The sequence below is a fragment of the Linepithema humile genome, chromosome 1 (assembly GCF_040581485.1).
Source record: "Linepithema humile isolate Giens D197 chromosome 1, Lhum_UNIL_v1.0, whole genome shotgun sequence".
In the NCBI taxonomy this organism is placed as follows: Eukaryota; Metazoa; Arthropoda; class Insecta; order Hymenoptera; family Formicidae; genus Linepithema; species Linepithema humile.
The window spans coordinates 2,979,847-3,007,143 of record NC_090128.1 but is presented as its reverse complement, the minus strand read 5'-3'; the positions used below and the strand labels follow the sequence as shown (position 1 = coordinate 3,007,143).

General features: G+C 42.8%; 1 protein-coding gene and 1 long non-coding RNA gene across 3 annotated transcripts in view; one reads left to right on the top strand and one right to left on the bottom strand.

The window, feature by feature from the left end:
• The window catches only part of LOC105674669 (T-box protein H15-like), a 47,220-nt gene that overhangs the window by 7,620 nt on the left and 12,303 nt on the right, over nucleotides 1-27,297 (bottom strand). For both annotated transcript variants that reach the window (XM_012371171.2, XM_012371172.2), the window contains exons 2-4: nucleotides 16,780-17,035; nucleotides 12,947-13,220; nucleotides 10,132-10,296 (exon numbers count right to left, since the gene is read on the bottom strand). In XM_012371171.2, the coding sequence (XP_012226594.1) occupies nucleotides 10,132-10,296; nucleotides 12,947-13,220; nucleotides 16,780-17,035 (695 nt within the window). The remainder of the gene's footprint in view (nucleotides 1-10,131; nucleotides 10,297-12,946; nucleotides 13,221-16,779; nucleotides 17,036-27,297) is intronic.
• On the top strand, nucleotides 17,030-20,571 carry LOC105674670 (uncharacterized). Its single transcript, XR_001101164.2, has 4 exons — nucleotides 17,030-17,852; nucleotides 17,952-18,551; nucleotides 18,693-18,890; nucleotides 19,032-20,571. It is a non-coding gene; the product is annotated as an uncharacterized lncRNA (long non-coding RNA).

Genomic DNA, 27,297 nt, shown 5'->3' with positions numbered 1-27,297 from the left:
CTCCGACGAAATGACTCATAAGCTCTCCGAATCGACGTCGAAATGTTTTCAATATTTCAAACTTCAATATTTGCATTCGTAACTTAAATACAAAGCCCCGGGAAATGAAATAAAAGTTACAAACACGCCTCGTTACCCACGACAATGCGCCGTGCCTTCGTGCCGTCATCACGCACGTCCCTTTGTACACGACGCTTTTTGCGGCGCATCGCGTCCCTCGGGAGGAGGCCCCGATCCCGTCTTTAAACGTCGTATGTATGTACGTACGTCGCATACCGCGCTCGCCAAGTAATTTGCAAGAATCCACTCCGCGCAGATTGTACGGGAAAGTGCCGTTGTCATTACTGCCGGCTAATCGACGTGCAAAAAGCCGCATCTACAGGGTGCTCCATCGAGCTACCGAGCTCATCTAAATGCGTCAATAAATTTTAATTTCTTCTTTTTTTTCCTAACAATTTATCGAGACATAATTATGTTCGAATTATGTATCTGCAAACTTTAATGCGATAAGCAACAATCTTCTTCAAATGTTTTCTAACGGAAGGTTCTAGCTCGCTCCACGGATATTTTATACGTGTATCCAGTTTCCGTCACCGTCAACTATTCGACATTCGGACATTTTGCAACTCCGCGTTTCAACAGCAGGACACCCGGTATATATATTCGCAAGTACCGCGGCTTTCAAAGCGCGTCACGCGACGAAAACTTCAATGTGAAATTTACGCGCGTTTCCGAGACTGCGACGTCCACGGCGGCGGCGGAAAGCAATTTTCTGTCGGCAACGCACGCAGAGTCCGGCGTCGTCAACCGGCCGGCCGGCGGCCCGAGGACAGATCGGCACGATCGAAGGACAGGTAGCCAATTACGTCCAGCTGCGGAGCGCCGGGCCGATGAAAATTGAGAGAGAATTTGCGAACACAGTGGGCGGAGCGGACTCGAGTCGAGTGTCCGGATATTGCGGACCCTGACACCGACGTATTCGCGATTCGCGTGCAGAGCCCGGGTCCAGAATCAGGAAGTGCGAGTTCCTCGCGAACAAACGGAGTGAAAAGAAAGAAGTCGAGAACGTCGAAAGAGTTGGCCTCCGAATTTACTTTTTCTTTCCTTTCGCGAATTCGGATAATTGAGGCTCCGAGAACGATATAGATCTAAATCGCATAACAAAACCTGAGCACTCTGGAGCGCCCATTAAGCCCGCATCTGCATGTAGAAGTTTTTTTTCCATTTTTTTAAATGGAATGAAAGAATAAGATCTTGCCATTTGACGATATTTTTCATTCTACAAAATTACGAATAATGTACGTTGTCAGGAAAGTATAAAAGTTAATTAGCGCCAATTATTGATAAAGACTTGGCGTTCAAATGAATAAAAAATACATCTCAGTTGAAAATTGTATTTTAAATAATGTACAATTTATTTTTCAATGCCGTTTCAATGTTGTTCCATAAGTGATGGCGCCTCATCTTCGTGTTCAACGATTAAGATCATCGTAATTGAATAATAAGCAACCGATTTATCCCGCCGGGGATAATTCGCGTCGTAGATTTTTGATAGCTGGAGTCGTTAATTACGCGCAGGATCGTCATTATGAAAATTCCGAGCAAGGCTGCGTGTTCGGGATCAATTTGAAATTAAAATGCCGGCAACGCGCACGATGATTAAAAGCCTCCTTTAATAATCGCTCGATAACGCTTCGCGTATTGTTCCGATGTGCGCTTGTAATCGAATTTGCAAGACTAATTGCGCGAGAGGCGACCGGCGACGCGGTGGATAAGCATCGTAAACTTCAGCTTAGCGCGGAATAAAGTCGACATTATTTCACGCAACGATAACGTTCACGTTTATCGCGGAACGCGCGCGTGTTTTCTCATTACGGAAACGCCGATGCGCGTCGATCGCGTCAAAATGTGTGCGCGAGCTCGCGTTACAGCATGCATGCGCTTAATTGCGGTGGCAGCCTTACACGATAGTAAATCATGTTTCATAATGGACAGCCTGGTAGATTTTTAATCAATCTGACAGAAACGTCACGGAAATCTACCTGTCTACAGAGTCGAGTCGATTCCGCACTTTTTCTTATTTATACTCTCTTTAATATTTTATAATACGGGAGCCTCCGATACACATCCCGGATCAATATGCTAAACACTTGGATTCTTGAGAATTCTGATATCACAGATTTTCCACTGATACGCTGATTAAATTCTCTTGTCTATTCAAAACCTTCCTCAAGTCTCATTCCCCCCCCCCCCCCCAAGTCCTTTGATACTCTAATCCCCGCATCTTTAAACTCATGGATCCTCCGGTGCTAGGATCTAGGCCGTTCAGATCCCCGGATAATATCCCTCGGCTCTCGCGATCCTCGAAACTCCTTCGTCGAGCTTACGAGCGTTATCGTCCCCTCGCGCGACTCCCCGAGTCGCACACACCCGGTAGAGGCAGCGCGAAATGAAGCCGTAGGTAATTGAAAGGGATGCTTTCGCACCCGAGGCCCGGCTCTCTAATAATAGATTTAATAGAGACACGCTCATTGAGGAAGGGGTCCCCGCGCGCTCGCTCGCTCGCTCGCCTCGCCGCGCTATTTAGTGCCGCTTGTGTGCTCGCGCCGCTACGCTCGCTCGCCCATCCCGCCGCCTTTTTTCGCCCTTTGCCGCCGAAACGCCGCTCTGCCGTTATGGTGACGACTAGCGATAAAATTAAATTATCATACGCCGGCTGATTTATAAATACGTCGCGACGGACGCGACGCCGCGAGCGACGTTTTAATCCAAACGCGACGCCTTTGTCAACGGGGTGGTCCCGAGGCCCGTTTACGAATAATCGCTCCGCTTTTTACACTGTTGTGCGCGCGCGGAATATTCATTTCAACCATCTTCTTCTTCTTCCATCATAATTTTATCGCACAATTTACTTCTTAATATTCGATATCGAATATTCTAATAATTAAATTTCTAATTTAAATAAGAGAAAAGTAGCATTTATATCAAAATAAACTATAAACTTTAATTGCATTCTGCGAATATATTTTAAAAGACCTCCCCTCCATTGCGAACTTGCAGAAATATTTGCGCACCCAATATTTTAGATCGAAATATCTCCGACACAAGCGGCGACGTTTTTAATGCATCCTAGATATCGCGAATACACCGAACTCATGAAAATTCACGCGATCACTTGAGCGTGCATTCCTGACGGCCGGCGACACGCAGCCGCTCGGTGTCTCGAAGGGCTCCAAGAAATGTGTGATATCAACACGATCATTAATGTCGCTTCGACGTCGACGAGCGGAAGCGGCGTTTTAATCTCTGCTCACGTGACGCGCGATGTTGTTTCATCCCGGACGCGAATTAATTAACCGTCACGGGCGAGTTATCTCGCACTGTAATATAGTCCGTCCGAGGCTTTGAAGGACATTAAATCGCGAAGTATCCCGCCTGCGGCGTCGGACGAGTGATATTTGGTAGCGAGATAACCTCGCCGTTCAAGAAGTCGGACGGACAGCGCTGGATCGCGAGATAAGTCGTCTATGAATGCGGAGGGGTTAGAGGCGCGGCGCGCCGTCGAAGAGTTGTGTCTCGTGTCAGCTTGCTCTTCAGCGTCGAGAGCGCGACGAGAGAAAACGGAATAATGTAGCGCACAAGCAAGCGCGGAGTTCGAGACACACAAACGCCGCCACGCCGCTGTGTGTGGCTCCGAGAGGGGGGGCTCAGCCCTTCTTCTTCCTCTTCTTCTTCTTCTTCAGCCTTCTCCCTGTCTCATTTGAACGCGATTATTTATGTTTTCTTTCGTTCGCACTCGCGCCGACGCCGACGCCGACGCCTGCAGCCACTAAAACCATCGCCCCTCCCGCCTCTTCAGCCTCTTCTGCCTCTTTTGCTTCCTCCTTCCTTTCTTAAATATCGATCTCCGCTTTCTCAACGAGGAGGAAACGAAGAGGACACAAACAACCGAAAATTCAGTATTTAGATGTTCGATAATCGGAAAACTCGATTACTCGAAGAACGAAATCGAAGAATCCAGGATCGCAGGTATTGTTCTAGGCATGATAAATACAAAGACCAACAATCCAAATAATTATAAAATCCAAATCTTCTAAAATCCAATAATTTCAACACGAAAAGTTAAAAAAAATCTAAAGAAATAATCGCAAGAATTTGAAGATAGACATAAAAATTAGCGAAATCGGATTTTTATTACACCGTTGATCGAAACATTTAAAGAGAATTTGTAAAATAATATATATTTAAATCTAGCAGCGGTCTTCACAAGCTCGTATTTTTATTTGGATATTAGTTCATTATTTGAAGATTCTTCCTCTCAACATTTAAAATCTACGGCAGTTTCTTGCCTCTTTTCCTTCCTTCTCATTCCGTCTCTCGTTTTTTTTTTTTTCTTTTTTCTTTAGCCGCCCTGTTCGGCTCACTTGGTAATGCTCGAGCACGGTGGCAAGTGTCTAAATTATTGCTCGACACATATGGCGATTGTTAAGAGGCATAGTCGGCCATATTTTTGGACATTGCCCTACATAGACTAGCGACGGGTTTATGACGCTGCCGAGCGATTATTTCTGGCGTATCGTTACATTGGGACTTCGTAAATTCAGCCAACGTGTCCATCTTTTCGGCGCGACTTTATTCCAAGCTCGAAAACTGTTCAGTCTTCACACGATTTTAGATAATTCGTAATCGCGTTTGCCGATATTCGTTGAAATATATATATTTTTTTAGACGACGATCTGAAATTTGCATTAACGAATATTTTTGCGGTTACAAAGATGGAAAAAAAAAACGACGCAAAACGCCAAACCATTTTGATGACATCCGATGACGCTTCGCAACCTTGGCCGAAACTTCCGCATCGCGTCGATTACAAAGTAAATCGCGCTTATTTGCCGCTAATGCGCACTTACGCACCTAATTTACTGCAATTTCGTAGGCGGGGGAACCGCGCATTCCGCGACGAGGACGATGTGTAATCGCAAGCGCGCGCGCAAGCACATAACGCATGCTGCAATTACATCACCGAATACGTCGGGTAAAGCGCGCATTACACACTGGAAGTGGTATATCTACAGGACACGACGTCCTGCGACGCAGGATAATTATTCGTAATCGCATAATTATCAGGGGTTTTTCTGTATGCTTCGCGTTTCCGTACCGCTTTGCGCAATTAGGTACTCGGAACTGAAACGCGTGCGGTCGTTATGCGTGCGTTTCCTCTTAATTTGGCCGTGTAACAAAGTTGAGGAAAGAAAGAAAAAAAAAAGTGTCATTTATTATGTACTCTGGGAGCGAGTTAAAATAATTTCATATAATTACTCTAGTTTGATATAAATTAGGCATATATAGGGTTATCGACCTAGCATTGTGTCAATCTAATCGTATAAAAATTCTTATATTAACACAACTTCGGAATCTTACACGACTCCGACAAAATCACATCCCTCAAAATTTTATGAAATCTAGAAATTCTTCTTCAAAATTGTACAAAATGGAAACATAGTAGACAATATAAATAATGGAATAAGATATAATTATGTTACTTTATATGAGACATTATATTCATTATAAAGAAATGAAGACAGACTGAGTGGTCATTCAATAGTTTAACCAGATAATCTATTCTGTTACATTCTTGAATTAATCATTTAATAAAATTGGCTATATTTTTAGCAAACTTAATACAATTCCGAATGCAACTATAATTTTCATTAATATTTCTATTTTCGATTGTCACTAAGCGAGTTCCTATACGAGTTCCTCCGCGCGCGAATAATTTGAGAATTACTGACCTAGAGCCAACAGATAATTCTCTACAAAGAAAGAAAAGAAGACAACGCGTGTAGCTTGCAGATGGTCAAAGAGAGTTAAGCTTAATAAAGACAACAATTAAAAGCAGAATACATGAAAATGAATTGCAATGTGCAGCCAAGAAATTTGCTCGCCGAACGGCGAACGCTAACACGACGACCAAAAATACTACAAAGCAGCGTGCCATCTTGTTGACAAATAAATTTCTAAAAGTAGGAAACGCTGGGCATCTCCTAGGTCGACGAGAGCAGCGAAAGTGAGTACAAAGTACGCGGATAATAGATGACAACGAAGGCGTCAACTGTAACATTGTGGTCGATAAATAAATGCAAAGCAACAAAAACGACTTAAGTCTGTATTGTGGAGATAGCGCGACTGCAAATAACACGCAATGCGATGATGGATTTTGCATAACTAAATAAATCGAAAAAGAAAATGACGGTAATATCGATCTGATGAATATATTAAAAGTGTAAAAAATTCCCTCGAATGATAAAGATAATAAAAAGGTAATTGTGAATGTGTTCTTTGACTTGATTCAACTTCGATTTTGTTTTCAGAAAAATTAAACATCTTTTTCAGAACATTTTAACATTTTTGATATTAAGCATTAAAGCACGCAAGTTTTCAATTGATTCAATTAAAATATTAAAACTGAGTCCACTTAAAAATACAACGATGAACAGTATAACAATTATGGAAAGCTCAACTCCGAACAATCTTTCACTTTTATCCATTTTAAGATTACTAATGCCTCTACAATTTTGCGGAAGAAAAATCGAAAAAATGCAAAAAGAAAAAAGCGCCACGACGGAGTTCGCTCGCAGAAGCGTTAGTTCGCATAATGGATGTCCACAAGGACGGGAAGGAGAACGAGGGGGAAACGACACGGAGCACGACTACCACGAGAGAGGAGGCGACATCAGGGAGCGATAAGGAGCCGGCAGAACGGATGGAGGAACTCTCTCTCTCTTCCACCGGCGAGCGCGGCCGGAGGAAAGGAAGAGAAGCCGGCAGTTAGATTATGAATTATGACGTGGTGCGAGCGAGAAAGACGAATCGAGTCGGTCGCGTAGGTCGTTATGAGACGCGGGCGGGGTAGCGGGGTGCCCGCCAGGAGAAGAAGGAGGCAAAAAGCGTGCGCAGCGTTACGCGGCACTACGGGGAAAAAAAGGCAGTCCCCGCTAAACGAGCGCACCCCCGACGATGACGACGACGACGACGACGACGACGACGACGACGACGAGTGACGGGGAGCGCGCTAACCGCGACGAATGACTTTCGAGACGGTGTGTACCTACCGAGCGAGCGCGAGGAATCCATGCCAAAAATCGGCGGATTGTATACGTGGATATATACCGTCGCCAATGGGGAGTCCGATGTTAAAGATCGTTTGCCATCGGTAACCGAGCGCGACCCGTTGCTGGCTGATCGTGCCAACTCGCGTTTCGCTCTCTCCTTGACCTTTTTGCTAACTCTAGCATATTAGGAATTTCTAGAGCCGGCTTCGTTGCTAGCGATGGCTGCGAGCCACCATCCTGAATTACTTTACCGTGCAATTATGCAATTACTTTTCTCCCGATGTGCTCGCATCATTATCATTAAAATTAATAATAAGTTATTTCCAAGCGCATCGCTATTACTGTTTCTGTTCTCAATACTTGTTGCTTTATCCGTTTCCTTCACTCGCAATCCTCTCGGACTCGTGTATCTTCATAGCTCATCAACCATCTCTCCGTGCGGTCCTTTTAATATATCGCCGATCCTGATCTTGTCGACACAACTGTAGCCTTCTTTTTCACCGAATCTCGGGAGGCTTGTCTCACATTTGAAACAAGCCGTATCTACCTATCCATCTAACTCGCCAGCGTCCGTCGTGCGCGCTCGGCTGCATTTCTACGTCGCTAACGTGCATTCCACGGTGCGCACCTCCGTCCTGCTCCATCGCCGTGGACTTATTCGACCGCGACGTTCGCCCGCGATGATCGTCCGCTGCTTCTTGCCCTGCGGCCCTGCCACTTTGCACTCCACCCCGTTTATTTCCGAGCTCGTTGAAAAGCCGCGTTCGCGTGTTCGCGAACGCTCATCCCGATCGGCACTGATACCGGAAAAAAGTCCGGAATTCTCAATTTAACGTTGGTTTCTCTATCTCTTCTTACAATTTTCTTAACGTTGAAACTTCCGACGTTTGTGACAAGCTTTGTGCGTGAAGCGGCGCCGATCGCGACTTCCGCTCAGCGCGAAAAGAACCTTCGGATGGCTGAATATGATCTCGAAGAGATCTCGACGACATTCGACGCGTCTCCTCACGCGAGAAGAAGAAAGGGGAAAAAAACGGCGACGGGCGAACGGAAGAAACTCGGAGGCGACGAGGAAACCGCAAAGAACGATAATGACGAGACGAGAGGACGCAGAAAGCGAAAGGCACAAAAGAAAGGACGACGTGGAAGAGAAACTGGCCCGAGGTAATTGCCAGGGCGTCTCTTCGCACCTCATCATCATCATCAACAGCCGCGTCGCTCTCGTCGTCGTCGTCGTCGTCGCGACCATCGAGGGTCTTCGGGACCACCCGTTAGAGTCTACTGATGCCGATTTCGTCTGCATCGGCAGACGAGACACATCGTTTCAAGAGTTTTGTCGAAATAATAACAAATCTGAACGATGTGTATGTAGACGGTGAGGCGGATCGCGGAGAAGTTGATTTGATACTTGCGCGAAATACTTGAGATCAAATATCACGCTGGATAGATTAGACGGATGATTGCTAATTTTCGCCGTGCAATTGTAATTGCAGTGATAATTATCACATCTTACAAATATTTTAATCGTCTATATAAAAAATATCCAAGCTTTAATGTTTCTTCAACAATTAAAATATTGAAAGCTTTAAAACTTGAGGAAAATCGAAGTAAGTCTTATTTCGTTGAAATAATAAATTTAATTAATGCTCAAAGAAAGAATTATCTATAAAGACACAAAACAATCGTTTTAATAAAAAAAAAAATGGAAACAATTCAGATTATACGATTCATAAATTCTTCAAGAATCGAAGCAAGAATTTCGCGTGACTCGAGCTCGAACGGCGCATTCTTCCTTTGAAAAAAGTCTGTCATCCCTCAAGGGAAGCGACCCGCAACCGCCGTGTTGCTCCTCGCAGCAAAAAGAAGAGAGATCGATTAAACGGGACTAGGATAAACATCGGAAATCGAGCCAGATAGCTGTCCGTTGTCGCCTCCGAGGATCATAGATCTTACCTACGTCGAGATTCGAAATTCCAGCCGGCGACCGGCGGAGGGGATTGAGTCCCCTCGACGGCGCGGCGACAACGACAGCGGCAAGCGGCGGCGGCGGTAGCGGCGGTGAAACGGGACGCGCCGCGACGCTCGTGGAATGCGAACGACGCTGACCTGGACCACACATGACGCCGCGGTAGGCTCTAAATGACTATCGTGAAATACGATAATGTCCGTCGTTCTCGCGCGTACCGAACACGAAATCTGAACTTGGACACGGAAAACGGCTCGTCGAGAGATCGCGACTTGCGGATTCTCCATGTTTTCCTTGCAGTCAACGTGACTGTTGCGCGTGTTGCGCCTTTTCTTAGTTTGCACTCTGTGTTTTAACACTGTGGCGAGTCTATTTGGAGACTTTCGCGTGCACAGTATACTTTCTCTAGTTTATTTGACGCGTCGATCACTTAAATATTTTTAAAAAATATTTCAAACTGGAATGCATCGCGTGTATTTGAGCTCCACACCATTGCCAATTATTGTATCGAGAGCAAAAGTTTATAATTGTGGAACAAAGAAAAATATGTTTCTTTTTCATTCTTGATAAATTTCGAGATAGGAAGTTATTATTAAAAAAATTAAGATAAAGCAGCGAACATCGATAAATTCGAACGTTCGGTGAGCGATTAAAATTCAACAAAACAACAAAACATTGCACATAATCGTCGGGTGAAAAGAGATCTCGAATGATTTTCTCTTCCGTGCAGCGCGCACAGCAAGTATTTGTTAACGCCAACATATCCGCGAGGTGTTACGCCAGTGTCTTCGCGCGGTCGCTCGCTCTCGACAGAAACGATTATCGGGGATGAAAGAGAGCCGCGGCGAACGAAATGGAGGAACCAGTCCCGTGTGGTCGGGACACGGCGGAGAGACGCGGAGGACCGGAGGCGACCAGACGAACGACCGGACAGACGTACGGGCCCGGCTGCGAGCGAGTGCGAGACGGAGGGAAGCGAGAGCGAGCGAGCGAGTGAGCGAGCAAAAGGAAAGGTGCGAGTGTAACGGTAGCGAGAAACAAAGTGAAACTTACGAGCTGATTCTGATAGGCGGTGACAGCGGTGAATATGGCCTCCGGGAATACGAAGGTCTTGTGCGGCTCCTTCTCGAGGTCCACGATCGGCTTCGCCGTGCCCGAGTCCGGCCGCTTCACCAGGTGGATCCTCGGCTGGTACTTGTGCATGGAGTTCAGCACCAGCTGCAAATTGTCGCAAGTTTTTACTACCGGCCGACTGAGGGCGGGGGCAACGTTCGCAAATAAACGCGCGCGCCCGGTGAGCGCGCGATTTTCCAAATAGACGCTTCCCGTCCCCATTCGTTTGCACGAGGCTACCGTGTTTGCCGAGGCGAACAACGGGAGAAAAATTTACAATAACGGCTTCTACGATTCAACACTATTGACACATGCCTTTCGCCTGTCGAGTGTGAAATGCTACAAACGATCCGTTAAACATGTTTCGTCGATGAAACATTCTCAATTTTTATCCTTCGTTAAAATTTATCGCGGCAAAAAAAAAATGGAGAATATCCTGCAATCATTTTTACTTTGCATTAAAATTATTTCACAAATTATAATAAATTGCTATTTTTGATCGCATGCGGAATTATACACTGACAATCGTTTCTCTTCAAGTCATAATAAAAAAAAAACAGATATTACAAATAGATCTCAACGCAAAAATTGCGAGTGTACGATTTCGTGTAATTAAAGCCGAAGCGAGCTAAGTAAACGATCCAAATGGATAACGATATGGCCATCGTCACATGCGCGGACAGTTCTCCGTTTCTCTTTGTGCTTCGCGTTTCCATCCAGCCCTTACTTCAAAGAGGCCCATTAAGGACTCTCCGAATCGCTGACGGCTCATCTTTTTCCGAAGACGGAGACACGAGATTACATCGAGTTTCACGTTGCGTCGACTTTCGTCGTACGGGGATTTAAATCGGCGACGAAGCCGAGAGCGCGCGATAGCATTAACCACGACGGGAGGGGGGCGCCGCGGGATGAAAAAGCGTATGAATTAGGAGCACTTCGGGCCGGGCGCGCTCCCCGTTACCATTCAAAAGAATCACTTTGCCCGCGTCTGGCAGCGTGTAATACCTTGAATACAAAATGAGTACCGTGAAGAAGCGCTGCCCCGATCGGAGTTCCTATTTACGTCAGTCATCCGATGAATTAACGGCCCCGGCGAGAAAGAGGAGCCCTGACAATGAGACGGGCGGGGGCCGAAAGAAGAGGGCGAGGAGGGTGAAGACGCGGCTGAGATTCCCGTGTCTTATGACAAACGAGACAACGGACTGTCAAATTATCTCGCGAAGCGACTAAATCGCGCTACGATGAAATTCGTTTTATCAGCATCATTTTTCTTGTTTTTTTTCTTTCGAGGTGTGCGGTCGAAAGAACTTACGGCGATGATGATGCCTTTAATGATTTTACAAAGCGCTGTGAATTCGATAAATTATCTGCGGGTAATATAATAATTCTTCCCGAGTGTAAATATTTCGCAATGTTGTCACCACTTGAATTCTGCCGGTTGCGTATCCACCCAAACCGTGTTATATCGCGGGGAAAAAAAAAAACTTATACGGAGAGATATGTGTTTTGAATTGACGTAGGGTAAGATAAATGCGGCGCAAAAGTTCTCTAAGCGACGAGGCGAAATGCCATCGTGTTACGTTCCACTTTGCTGAACTTTGTTGAACCTAACAATCGATGCCGGTCGATTTATTAATGCAACAACCGGCGGACGCGGTAGGCGTGCACTCGCTGTCTTCGACGCCGACGATGTCGTACTTTCAGCCGCAGCTGCGCCGAGTAACGTATAAAAGTTTAATGCGCGGGCTGTCTCGAATCGGCCACGTCTGCCATCGCGAGAAAACGTGAAAAACTCTTCGCGAAATAGTTTGTAAGAAAATGTCGACGGTTCGATCGACTGATTCACGCGCGCGGCGATTAAAAATAACCGAGCGCGATGCTATCTTTTCGAGCGCAGATCTTTATTAAATTATGAAGCGTTGTTTCGCATAGCAATTTTGGCAATCTTAATAATATCTCTTGGGTTTTATATTCTCGTATTCATTTCTGTATCCACAAGATTTAAAAGCATTAATGTTTTTTTGACGAGTTTGGAGAAAGATCTTTTTATATGACAATAGAAAGATTATAAAAATGATTGAGAAATGAATCAGATAAGATAATTATTTTTATGTAAAATAATAATTGATGTTTTGTTAAAATTACATCGGATTGGGAACAAGGAAGCGTCTACCAGTTTTATTCGAATCATTAAGAACATCTGCATATTGAAAAATCGACACTAGTACGCGCGTGTACATTTCGCGCGATTAAATTGCTCTCATTCTGTCGTTATAACGGCTTAATAATAGAGATCGATTTTCTCGACGGTCTGACGAGTGTCACGAGAAATTAACCGGATGCCTCCGCGCGAGAAATAGATGGTCGAACGTGGTTTATTAATTAATTAATTCAATAAGAAACTTAACACATCCGTCGTAACGCAAATTCGAGTCTGCACTTCGTCGGAGTTGGCTTTTTATAGCGGACCGAGATTAAAACGCCGGAAGTACGTGGATGATTCATGCAAAAAAGATCAGCAAAGTTCTTATTCACAGGTTCGTTAAGATTGGAAATCTATAATAGCGCTACAAAATGTGCACATCTCCGTTATTTCTCTTATCATTGCTCATCTGACGTCTCCCGAAGATTAAACGGAAATGACCGCGGGGATTCAATCATTATATCCGCGCAGAAACCCGCGGTTCAGCGATTGATCTTAATGAGAAGAGGTGAAGAAAGTGGGAAATGTTTCTCTCGAAAAAAGAGTACTCACGTGCCCGTGCCTGTCCATGTCGTTGTTGGTGAGCTTGACTTTCTCGAAGGAGACGACCTGCTTTCGGAGTTGCTCACCCGTGAAAGGCGAGTCCGGATGGACGTAGAGCCGGGCTGGCGCCGGCGGATCCGCCTTTCCGGCCACCAGCCAGCAGCTCCTGTGATATGCGTACCGATACCTCTTATTGTCGACCGGCACAATGTCCATCAGGACGGCGTATCGGCTGTCCGCCTTCAGCCCGTTGAATGAGACGCGGCACGTCGGGAACATCCGCCTGCGTAAACAAGAGAGAAATTTTAGTCAAAGGAGATCTCTAAGGATTCAATTGAACGGTCAAATATCTCTTCACTCTTCGTATGCATAATCGTGCTTTGTAGCGTCTTTTGCCACTGTTGTAGATATTTTTATGAAGGTCGATGAATTTCTCGTCCGTTTCCAGAGATGGAACTAGAACTTTCGATAAAATAGCATTGCCACTTTTTGCTGATCAATAAATCCAGGACAACTCGCGATAATTTTACGATTGACCCGCTCGCGATCGTCGAAGGTGCATGAGAAGAGAATGGAGAGGGCGATGGGCCCGGACTGGCGGTTAGCGGCGAGGGGACCGCGGGGACAGGGGATCTGGCGTGAATGTTTTGCCTCGGAGGCCAAACATTAATACCGTGTCGGGCCCCCCGCTGGTCGACCACTAAAACGCGGGGACACCCGCCGATCTTATCTACGTCTTCTCCTCGGTCCTTGTCGACTCGGTATGCATTCATCCCGCCAGCGCCACGAGTGTGAGTAATGCTTTTATTTATCAAGCCGTCTTTTGTTAATGAATTGAACGAGGGGGGGAGGGAGAAGGGTGGACCCTCACCCTCGCCCCCACTCCGCCTCTCGCCCTCGTTTCTGCCTGATTTCCAACCCTTCCCCCCCGTCCTTTCGCGCGACCGTTTCTCTCGTGACGCGAACACAAGACGCCTGCGACTTTTTTTCACCGCATTATCCGCCTAAATTCCCACCTAACCGTGAAGAAGGTGGCTTTATGCAGATCTGCAAACTTCGTTTCAGCTCCAACAGCGGTCCAATCTCTAAACATAACAGATGTATGCAATTTTTCTGCAACGTTTAGAACGCGCTCTTACATTTTGCGACGCAAACTGCCAAGTTTAAAAAAAAAAGTCCACGGAATTAGATAAAGGGATCGTGAGCGAGAAAGTCGAGTTTTGCCGCGGGAATCAGCGCAGATAACAAGAAGCGTAATGGAGGAAGAAAAGAGGGGCTGAAGAGCGAGCTCGGAAGGGAGTGCCTAGCGGCGGAGAGTCTAAGGGACGATAAAGGGCGGTAAGTTGACGGCTGAAGGGAGCGACGACCAGCGTCGCTCCAAGACGCGGATCTAATTACCGACGCACGAGTAGGCGCGCACCCGGCTGGAGGAACGAATCCCCTGCAACAGGGGGGGAAACCTACGACGAATAAAGAGCAGGGATGTTGCCCGTCGTGGCGGGCAATTAGGCGCGCGTCGGCCGCGTCGTCCCTTACATCTTTTCCGCCTCCTTTCTCTTCGCTTCCGGAGTTTCCCGCTTCGTCGAGAATTCTTCCGACGCCATTCGCCGCGACCACCCCCTCGCGCCCGTTCTTACACCGCCGTGCAAGACCGGCGCAGTGAGAAGTCTGCTATTTTATTTCGCTTACGGAAAAAAATGTTTTGCGGAACAATTAAAAACTGTGACATTGAGCGATGATATTAAAGCCGGCTGTACAATTTGTAGGAAAAGTTAAACGCGATTCTTTCGCAATGTGTTACTTAACATCGAATAATTTCATATTAAATTTTTAATTTTGCAAGCGCGTTACAGTAAACTCTGCGGCATAATGACCAAATATTTTCAAATTAATAATCGACTTTTTAATGAAGATAATTTCACTCGAGTAACCTGTCCCGTTATTTTGCTGGAAAAAAGCCTACTTTAACCAGTCACACATTGACGCGAAAGATTCTACTCCGTTGATAGTTAGCTTCGCGTCCAACGTCAGCGTTTTCGCTGTCGTTAAGTCGGAGATATATATTTGAGAAGGTGAAATATATATATCGCGAGTCGAGACGAACGCGAACATAAAACTTCTCGGTTGCCTTCCGCGAAGAGTGCAGAGGCAGCCCCGAGGTCCTTCCAGGACTTCTCCCCTCACAGTGTGATCCCACTCGAATCCTCACGCCTCCGGCCGCCACCGCTCGTCCCAAGGACCCTTATAAACTGGCATAAGCTCGCCCGGTTTCTACACCGGCCTGACTAATTGACTGACGGTCAATATAGCAATTTAACCCGCCGCTTGCCACCAGCTCGTTCCCCGGCTTTTTATTCTCTCCTTCTTCCCCCCCCCTCCTCCCCCCGATCCCTACCGTCCCTGCCCCCCTGCGCTCAGGTAGTCTTAACTCTTTCACAGTTTTGTATTACCGGGCAGTATATTTGTATTCTTATCTCTCCGTCGTTCTCTTCCTTTTTCCACTCTCTTTCTCTCTCTCTGTTTGTAGAATATGTTACATTATGTTACTTTCCACGCTTGAATTTGTTTGCTCCTGAAGAGAATGTTCACTTCCGGCTTCGTGATCTGTTCCGCATTTGCAGTGTTTTTGTTCGCGATCAGCACTCGCCGAATATATGATATAAATGCCATCTTGTCGATACTCTCACCGCAACTCTCGCTAATTTTCTCCCGTTCCCCGCTCTTTAAGCTCAAATTATTGTACTTCTCATGAGCATCGTAAAAAGTAACGAACGCGCGATAAAAAGAACTTCTATTTCGATTATTTTCAAAACTGTAACAGAACAGTTTGAATATTTCTCAGGGATATTATTTGACATTTTTGCAAAGGATTAAAAAACTTTTAAATTCCAAATTGTTCTCCATGGAACTGTATTCCTTTTTCTTTGCGCGACAAAAAGATCGTAATTTCAATCCGATTAGAACGTCTATATTTCGCTATAATGTGTCAGGCAAATGATAGCTTGCTCAGAGTAACGACACCTCGGCCCTAACCCTAGCTCGTTTCTATCGCCCGTTTCGGTCCCCCTCGGGAATTTTCGTGGGTGTCATGTCATGACCTGTGGCAGAACGTGATTGAGTTTGCAGCGACATGGGCTCCGGGGCGACGGCGGTTTCGGGACGAGAGCCCGAAGGGGTAAGCGGCCGCGAGTAATGAGAAAGAGTCAATCGCCCGACGATTGTCCAGGAGAAACCCGGGTGCGATGCATCGGCGGTACATCGTCCCGAGGGAATCCCCCGGAGCATCTGGTTGCCTCGGGGATCGCGTTTATCCCCTCGAGAAACAGAGCAGGAATTGTTTCCGCCTGTGATTTTGCGATTAATCGCGCCGTGAAACACACGCGACACTTGTCTCTTTCGATTTTAGCATCATCTTAAAGTAAGAGTTTTACTTCTCCCTCTCGTCAATATTATATTAAATTTATTATTACTTATTACACACACGCCAGCCTCGATACTTGTAAAGATTGCTGCAAATTGCGTGTAACATTACGAATTACCAAACATATTACACAACATAAAGTTATGTAACGTGCAGCGTAAATGAAAAAAATGGCCTCGAAATTTGAATTACGATGCGATATTAAAACGCGATTTAACATCCATAATAATTAACAATCGCGAAACATCGCTGAACTTGAAAATCCAATAATCATCGTTCGCGCGATTACAATTTATCGACATCGGCCTGGAGTGTTGCGGCGTTATCTTCGTTACCGATAAATAAATCAGCGTGGCAATCCGAACATCGATCATTCTCCCAGGCGGCGGAAGTTGATAACTCGAAAATACTTTGACCTCACCTGCCGGTCTTTGTGATGATCATCTCCGTGCCGAGCTCGTTGAATTTATCCCAGAGATCTTTGGTCTCCAAGTGGCAAACAACGTGCCTCAGCTCCTCGCAGTTCGAGCGCTCCTGAAGCAGAGGATTCACCACCGGCGAGACGCCCTTTCCGCTCGTGCTGCCGGTGTCGTCCGTTTCCGGTTCGTCCTCCGCATTGATCGTCTCCGCAATCGGCGGAGCACTGCGAACGACCCCGGAACCGCTGGCTTCCCTTTCTGCAATACATATATTTTCACAATTGTTCAATTGCACATTATATAAATATACATGGTAATATTAAAAATTTTATAAAAGCATAAAAATAGTAGTGGCGATTGCGGCGTGTTGGTTATGTGCGTATAAATCCACACAAAATTATAAATCTATAATCGTTGTCTCTCCGCAAGGCTTTGACAACTTGTGAGCATCTCTTGCCTAGAATATACAAGGTGTCTGATAATAATCACGACAACGCTCGTGGGCGAGTGGAGGAAAGAAAACCAAACAGAAAAGTTTCTTCAAATTTCACAATAATTATTGAGATATTAATTGAAAACGTTTGGCGCACGAGCGCGCGTCTTGGAATGTACGCTCTAGACGTGTCAGCAGCGAGTATCGCACTGCAACGAAAAGTTTAATCGTTCGTCGAAGTCAGAAGTAACAGCGAGCGGGTAGAAGCTTTACTTTTCGCATTTCAACACAATTGGCTATTTACATGTGCAATGCAATATTTGTCATTACTAATATTCGCGAACACAGTTATGACGATAATATTAATCAGACATTTATCTCAAACATGAAAACTTGTAAAAGAAGAATGCACATCTCGTTCCAACTTTAATTGGAAGCTTATTACACAGCGTGATGATTATTGCAATATAAAGAGTGTGGTCGGATTTTAAACTTCAAGCATGTTAGTATCGGAACATATAAACAAGCACATACTCGAAAGACAAGAGCAGATATATGAGTAGAACAACACAACGCAAATACACAAAGAAAAACCAATGTGCCTGGGCCATCAACAAGTACAGAACGTTACAGAAAGACAATGTAAGCTTTATTAACATTATTATATTAGAAACTTTTATTAATATTTTTATATTATTCTACGTTGCCTCATTCGTCTGTTTTTTTTTCTTTGTTACTTAGTTATAAGCACTCTATCATATCATAAAACGGTCAGAATGTCTAAACAAGAATGAGAATTGAAATATTTTGATATATCGAGTTTTGAAGCAAAATGTAAAATATGTAAACTGATTTTATGTGCTGGAATACGAGATCTATGAATAATCATTTCACAGCAAAGCATCCAAATATAAAACAAAATAGACAAATGCACTGGACATGGCAGTATTTTAAGAAATTTGGCCATTCACGCGTGCGATGCAATATTTGTAAAAAAAAAGTATATTGGAACACAGTTGGAACGAAGACATTACAATATTATTTATCTCTGCATGATATATTTTCAGACAAAAATTACAAATATCGTTCTAGCTTTGTATGGAATCACGTTACACAGTATAATAGTACGCTGCGTAACTATACCCGTTACGTGCAGTGTAATGAGTGTACTCATTATGAGACCATAGCGCTTAGATTAAGGAAGACTATTCTAAAGCGTCACATGCAAACAGAACATATGGATATATGGATAGCAGAAGACTATGCAAAGCACAATGCACAAGAAGAAACAAATATGTCTGGGCCATCGACAAGCATACACCGTTAAAGAAAAAAACAACGGTAAATTTTATTAATATTATTATATTAGAGAAATTTTTACTTTTCTTGAGTCATGCTTGTGATATACATTTATATTATGTGCATATTACAAGTCAAACGATTAATTTGTCTTCCTAATAAATATTTTAAAAATTCTTATAGGTTTATCCAGAACACATTTGTCAAAGACTCTACAATCACAAGTAGTGATGGGGTTTCAAAACTCTCATTTGTAAATTGTTAAGCCAACCAAGAATGATTGAAAATCAAAAATTTCAAAATCTTGCAATCACATTTTGCAAGACTGTTTTAATTGAAAATTTTTTAAAATCTTGAATGTATATACATATATACATATATGTAAGTATATGCGTGTGTGTATATATGTATGTTATATTTAAAATCTTTTAGATTTAAAAAGTCTTAAATATATATATTTTTAATAATCTAAGATTTTACAATCATAATAATACAAAAGTATTGAGACTTCTTGATTTTTAGCCATTAATTCAAAATGACTTGAGACGGTTTCTCCTACAATTCCATCACTACATTCAACCACGATCAGCAATAGCAACAATCTTGAGTTTGATGATAAATAATTCAAAGTATTTGATATATAATTATTACATATGTATATATGTATATATATGTATATATTCATATACATTTATATACATTTATGTACATATTTATATGATTTTATAACAGAAATCGATTTAACGAACAAAACATTTTTTTGTAAATATTTGATTCTTATTTTATTTTATTATTTTTTTATACTTATGTATCTTCATTGTTTAACGTGCTTTATGTAATTTGAATTTAACATAATTTCTATGGAGATAATGCCCAAAATGTAATATACAAATTAAAATAAGTTACTTTAGATTTCTAGTTAGTACTGATTCAAATTATTGCATGACTAATTGTTTATAACAAATTTAGTGCAAAATTGACACATTATCATTGATAAAATGGCATTTTAAATATATTATGATTTATTCAATCCAAATTATACTAATTTACTATTAAGTTCCACAAATTTATTCCGTATTTCCTTTTTCTTATCATTCTAATAATATCAAAAAATATCCAATTTGATAGTTGAAAATTATATTTGATAAGTAGAAAATACATAATACAAAAATTATAGCAACGTATTTTTATAATTGTTACTATATTAATGCACTTGCATTCATGTTTTTCTTTTATTTTATTATTGCCTATTTTGTTAAAATATTTAATATATCATTTCTCACTTATTCTCACGCAATTTATGTATAAATACTATATATTTCATCTGGACTTTTTTCAAACCTGATGTTTTGCTATCATTTTTCCCACCGTGCGCATATTTCTGTTTTGCTTACTAACAAGGGAACATCGCAAACCCATAAATTCTGATCTCAATAAAATTGCGCACACATGTAGATGGGATAAATACATGAGTATAAAAATTTTCAGTTATGTCAAAAATGATTTTAAGAGGTAAAATCGCCCCTCAAAGATTCAAAGGCTTTTAATTTTTTTCAGTATATTTCGTAAATTATTTAAGATATCAAGAAATGTATTATATAAAAGTTGTATAGTTAAAACACCTCTATTTATCGCGATCATTAACAATAACCGAAAATGACCGCGAGAGGGAAACCGCTTCCGGCACGGACCGATATAAAAATCGAGGATCGCTGAAGCGTAGTAAAAAACTTGACTTCGAGAGGAGGCGATCGAGCTAAGGATCGGCATTTATCACCGACGTTGTCATTGACGCTCACTTTTTATCCGTTCGGTCGTAGTCGTTGAAATAGCAACCGGGAACAGGAGTTAACGTGAATGAACAGCAGCTGATGAATATTTAAGAGTTGTTCAATTACAGTTATATCTCGCCGCCGTCTCGCGACGCGCAACAACGACGTCGTTCCTGTTGCGAGCCGCGCACTTTCGCCGCTCGCGCGGCGAGCGAAATTAAAAACAAGGCTCGCTCGTCGATTCGTAATTTACGGGAGGCCTCCCATTACCGCAAATTGTTATTAATTTCATCCGAGGGAGCCGACGCGCGCACATTGCGATAACTCGATTCTAAATTACGTACGACAGGCCTCGGCACCGATTAATATCTCCATGCGCTTTCATTGCGCCGCGCATCCTACTTGCCCGAACCGTGTGCAAAGTTTCGCGACTTTTTCCAAGAAATGCGCGTTTACATATGCACAAACATTAATGAAAAATCGTTCTCATGACGCGCGATTATTTACCGCTCGTTCGACGACTCTATTAAAGGAGTAATGAAGGAAGGGGAGTACTTGATCGAAATTAAGATTTTAATCGGACCTTAAATGAATGTTAAAAAGCGAAAGATGATGGACAGAAAGGAACGTTAAAATATTGTCTCTCGAGTACGTGAATCGTGCCATAAAAGTCGCATCAGATTAAAAAAAATCATTATTAATCTACGGGCGATTATTAATCTACGTTAAAAAATTTATGATGACATAAATAGTCAATGTTTTATCTACTTTAATTAATCTAGTTTCACTTGTTCATTTTTGCTTTCGAATACATCAAGATATTATCGAATAATTGTTATTCTATAGTGCGGAAATAAGATTGTATCGCGAATGCGTCAAGTGCACTTGAAAGATACAGGAATAGAGAGATGCGAGATTCTAAGAAACTCACGTTGATCAAAATGACTACTGCTACTACTTGATTAATGCCTCGCGTTAACTCGAAGACGCCGTGTTATTGAGGCGTTTTATTTCGCGCGGATCGCGTTAATCTCTCGCGTTTATGCGCGCAAATGTCTTCGTTTACATGCACACCGACACGACACAACGTTGTATACACTTCCGCGCCGTGCAATCACATCGTTGTAAATCTAAGCATAATCCATTTGGTATCCAGTTATCGATGATAATATATCGCCGACAAAATAAACGACGGTCGCGCGATAAGCAAGCTCCTTCGACAGTTCGGCAACGCAATCGATTGTTGTAAATAACGAACATTCTGCGCGCGGGAAAAGCCTCACAATTATATTACGCTGATTACTTCCGATTTTAATGACGCAAGGGAAAAGTAATCGGCTGATAAAGCGATGTATTGCCGTCGACGGTGATTAACTGTTGCGCCACGACGCTCAGGCACAGGAAGCCGAGCTCTCTTTTTCAAGATGCATGCAAATTTCTACAGTGCGTGATTACACATACGTCGCGAAGATTAAGTACGATGTAATTCTTCAGATGGTGCGCAAAAGGTTTATCTTATTTTAACGACTTTCGTCCGTCGTTGAAAAATAAAATGAATCGTAAAAAGATAAACTAAATTAAGATAATTAAAATTAAATTGATTGCATTTAAAGAACAAACTCTTTACGCAATCCGCGCGAACGAATCACATAAACGTGATTTATTCACGCTGCGTTGATGGGATACATTCTCCAGTGAGTTCAGAGGCGATTTTTCGAATCCTTCCGATAAGAGTATCCGCGCGCGGCTGAGATCAGACTTATTTATACCTAATGGGAACACGAGAGACCGGCGTCTGCCATTTTAACAGGTCCCTTCTGCGTAATTCGCGGGCACGTATTTACCACGTGCGCCTTCACACGAGCGCGTTTTCATAGTAAGAGCCGCCGTTGTACTCGGGGAAACCGTAATAAACTTTGTAATGGGCGGTTACGAGGCACCGACTTGGCCAATACGTCAGGTGCTGGCCATCAATTTGGCACATTGATGCCGCGCGCGCGCGAGGAATTAATTGTCCACAAGGCAGAATTCGGTATCGGTATTATGGCTTCGTCAGTTTCCCGATTTCTCTCCGCAAAAAATCCGCAACCGATCTTGCGAACACATTCAGTTTTTTTGTCGGAGAGCGAATAGGAGTAAGAGGTGTTGAAAGTTGCAAAAAATTATAGAGAGGAAAATGATACTCATATTGCATCGGTATGTGCGAAACAAAATTGATATAATATTCAAGTTGTTCACTTTAGATTTGCGCGAACGATCTAATAAATTTTAGGAAATTTGAAAAAGTTATACTCTACAAATTATTCAATAAATATTTTTCCAAACATTTACTCTGAATTTATCGCCTAGAGAATACGTAAAGAAGTAAAATTTCGAAAATGATATAAGACAATCGGAAAGTAAAATCAGGGCGCGTATGTGCGAAATTAACATAAATTGCTGCCGTTCACGAAATTTACGAGAACAATAATTCCATTGGATTCTAATATTTCGCGAATAATGATACAGTAATTTTAATATTACTTTGCTCTTATTCGCGCGCACATTATATACTTACACGGTGAAAAGGTAATAAATTTAATCGAAATATCCACGTCGCAATCTTTTAATCTTTTTCCAGGGCGAAAGCTTACTGGTACACGCGCACAAACGAGGAAGTAACGCGGTGATAAATAAAGTCTCTTGGTTTACCTTAAGTTACTGGAGGTTATAATTTCACGAACCGCCGCTCTTGGCCGGCATCACGCTAATAACGCTAAACTAAAGCAAGCCTCGTCGTAAGTGGATAATTATCCTTTTTCCAGGCGCTACCGCGCGCTCATTACATCGCTCGCCGGCGTGTATGACCGTTGTGTGCCGTAATCGAGGAAATTAGTCATTTTGCATTTAATTACGTCTAAACCGCGGCGAGATGAGAGGAACGATCCTCGAAAGTTCTGCGATATTATTGATCAGCCGCGGCAGTGATTGTCGGTAATACGTGTCACGAATTATCAGCCAACTCAATATGTAAATTGATCTCACGTCCTTCGACGGTTACTTCACCTTATATTTACACCACGCATATTTTGCGGTAAAAAAAAAAGAAACGTGGCTATTTGATTGCCGGCTCTCGACTATCCACCTTGAATGCAATTTTCACGCAGAAAACATAAAATTGATATAAAGTTTAAAAGAAGGAATATAAAAGTAAATTCTTCCCGCTGCACAATGTTCCAAATTCTTTAACTAGGCGATAAATTCAGAGTAAATGTTTGGAAAAATATTTATTGAATAATTTGTAGAGTATAACTTTTTCAAATTTCCTAAAATTTATTAGATCGTTCGCGCAAATCCAAAGTGAACAGCTTGAATATTATATCAATTTTGTTTCGCACATACCGAAGCAATATAAGTATCATTTTCCTCTCCATAATTTTTTGCAACTTTCAACACCTCTTATTCCTATTCGCTTGTTTAGATAAATAGACCGCTTCGCGAAAGGTTAAAGGGAGTTTGATCCGATAGACCGGGCGATTGTTTGCGCAATAGTAAACTCCTTGGCGGCCGCTACACATCGCGGAATATTAGGTACGAATTACCACTTGCAATAACAGTAATCTCCATTCGTCGGCCGGCTTTTAACCGTAAAACGCTGCGGAGAGTCGCTTGCGGTCGCCAGACTCTGTATTTACGTTGCGCTCCGAGCCCTCGCGCGGCTGCAAACCTTTCAATATGGGAGGATCTCCGTCGGCGAGGATTATCCGCACGCAACTCGTCGTTTCCAACGGCATAGGGCCGATAACCACAAAGCAATAATTAATTACCGTCGGCACCGATACGCCGATTTATCGGCGATTATTATCCGGCGAGAGGGGCCCGCGTACACCTGCACGAGTTGAGTTGCGCGCACGGCGTTTAACACTCCGCGAAGAAGTTATTTAACAGCCGCAGGATCGAGTATATAAATCCTGAAATGGCCGATCGATATCGCTTCATTAATACAGCTCGATGGGCGTAACCGGAATTATAGTTACACCTGCGGTAACGTGAAGATGTTCGCGGGATTTTCCGTTACAGGGATTATATTCTTCAGGACTTTTGCATAAAATATTATATATTCATGTAACCCCTTGGAAACGCGCATCTTCAGTACTATGTGTGCTAACGAATGGAATTAATTCTCTTTCCCTTTTAAATACAATGCGCTATTTATCTTTTCCAGAGGCTCTTTTACTCACGATATTAAAAAATTTATCTACTTATTTTAACGTAAATAGGCTTTTAGTTTCACCTCGATTTTACACCGAGATTGCAAGATTGATTTGAAATATCGAGAATTAAGAGACTTTAACGTTCGTGCAAGTCCAACACTCGCCGATTACGAGCGATAGTCACCAACGACGACGTGCATCGTGAGACGCATTATTTCCCGGGAACATCGCGTGGCCTGAAATCGAGCGTGTTTCTTCGCTTAATTGCGGAGAGGCGGAGAAACACGACGAGGGAAAGAGAGAATCGGCGTCTTCGGATATCCGTGATTAAGTTGCCAGCGAGGGTCGCGCGTCTTGACGCGATAAGAGCTCGGCATCAGGCGATACTTGCTGCGTCACGTCGATCGCGAACGTATGAGAGAAACCGCTGGTTTTTCGAGACAGTATACCAACACAAATAAATGTCCAGCACAAAAAACCGGTGATTTTCGCCGGTTGCATACTGGTGTTACGTAAAACGACGCGACGGCTCGACATACAGAAACTATCATTGGTTTTTCTTGTGCCGACCAAGCATTTGTCGCTCAGCTAGGTTTGCACTTAAGCTGGTTTTGCATATAAAAGAAAAAACGTGTAAAAAAAAGTAAAGAAATTATATTATGAAAATATCTTCCTAAATAATTTTCATTGAAACGAATATTTAAATCGTCAAGAAATTTACGATCGCCGGAGTAGGAAGTAAGCGAGCGACTTGGCAACTCTCTCGATGTGTGGTCGGTCATCCACGTATTTTTATTCGACGCAATCTACGGCCGTGTTAAACGACTGACGAAACGGATGACGAGCCGCCGCGCCGATCGAAGCTTTTGCTCTCGGTGGCCGTCTGACGAGTCGCGCGGCTTTACGGCACGCCGGGTGAGTTACGGTTGCGAGCGCGCACGCGGGCGAGGCGGATCAAAGCGCTCGCGGAAAAGATTGAAACGACTCGCCAGCCCAGACGATCATCTACGGGAAGAATAAATGCAACCCTCGTCCCGTTTGAACCGTTTGAACGCACGATTGCAAGTCGGCGCGGCAAATTCGCGCGAACGAACTCATTAGAATGCCACCGAGCACTGCCAAATCGATGTCTTCACTTGGAGTTTAATGACTCATCGCAATGTGAGCCACTCGGGGTATGCAATTACTAATTCAATATCAACTAAATATAAGAAAAGTAGAAACAGTGGGAAAAAAAAGATTCTCAAGTTTTAAGGAATATCGAGATTTAATCTTTCATTTTTAAGAGAAAAAGTTCTGACGTCTCTCAGATAGAGTGCTTTTATTTTTAAACGAAGAACACGTACTAACTAAAAAGCATTCCCTAAAACAAAGTTCTTGAAAAGTTAACTCCTTTAAAAGTTAATAATACGGCAGAAAGGAGGGTGATATCGTAAATACTTTCGGAACGGAAGCCGACGTCTGCTCGAGAGGACAAGTTTACGAGCGTGCCTGGTATGCGTGAATGAATTATGATCGTCGTCAAAAATCGAAAATATTCGCAGTCGACGACGTAATCTTTTACGCGGCCGTGTGGTATCGCGGCCGCGTTTTCTCGAGTCGCACGGTTTTAATTTAATGTCGGCGATAACGGGCCGTCCGCGCTAATAACAAGCTCCGCCTGTCTCCCCTCCCCCCTCCATTCTCGCCGCGGTCTAAATATCTAATTAAGATAGCGAAAAGTATATTAAAAACGCTCTGTTAAGCGTCGCCGAAATTACGCCGACTCATCGATCCGTCATTAATGAAAGGTAAATTAGGGATATAACGAGCGTGCGTTGCGCGCGACCGCGACCAGAGAAAAGGACAGTCGCGGAAGTGCGCGTGTACTGTGCAACCGGGTAAATTGAGTATATTGACGCGCCGTATCTGATCGCGATAGTAGAATGTCTTCAAATCGATCAATCAATCTGTCGGCAAATAATTAAAACCGGCACCTTGTTTGTTTGCGAAGCGTAAATTAATCTGAGCGTGACGCGGTACGTTCCTTCCCCGAAGACGACCGAGTCCTTTTGCGTCGCGTCTGGCATACGCAAAAAATTGATTACGCCATTCAACGCTATTCGACGTCTCACTTTGTGCGAAACGTTCGCAAAATGATATTACAAGAAGAGTGAGGCCTTCGTAAATAATCACGATAGAGATCATGAAAAACGTGCAAGTTTCAAATTAACGTAATATTAACAATCTGTAAGAAATATTTTAGAGAAATGTATGTAATAGAAATTTATAAAATTAGTTATGAATTAAAGAGAACGAATAAATGTATTATTAGATTAATCAATACATAAATTAGATTAATCAAAATTAGATAGTTCTAATTGGCCTCTAATTGGCCTGCACAGCTCATAATTATACATAAATAATTAACATCTTGTATAACGCCTATTAATAAGAATATATATTTTTAAAAAGGTAAGTGTAAAGATACATTTCTTTCTTATATACTTACATTATGCAATTTTAGTTTAATAGCGTTGCTCTGGCAAACTTATTAATGCATTCAGTTCGAGATCGACAAAAAGTTGGAAATTTGCACTCTATTGCGAATACAGCTTGTCGCGCGATATAAAAGCAAGTGTGATTTAAAAAGTATAACGGACGAAAGGTAACAGCTTTTAGTGTCAGGGTCAAATCCATTACATTAGTTATATTAATATAATGGCAGTCATTATATTAATGAGCAAAAATAGTTTATGCCAACATTAACACTATGTTAAAAGTATTACGCTGTAAAATACTGCTTCCAAGAGTTTCATTCTCTCTCTCTCGAGAAAGTCTGCT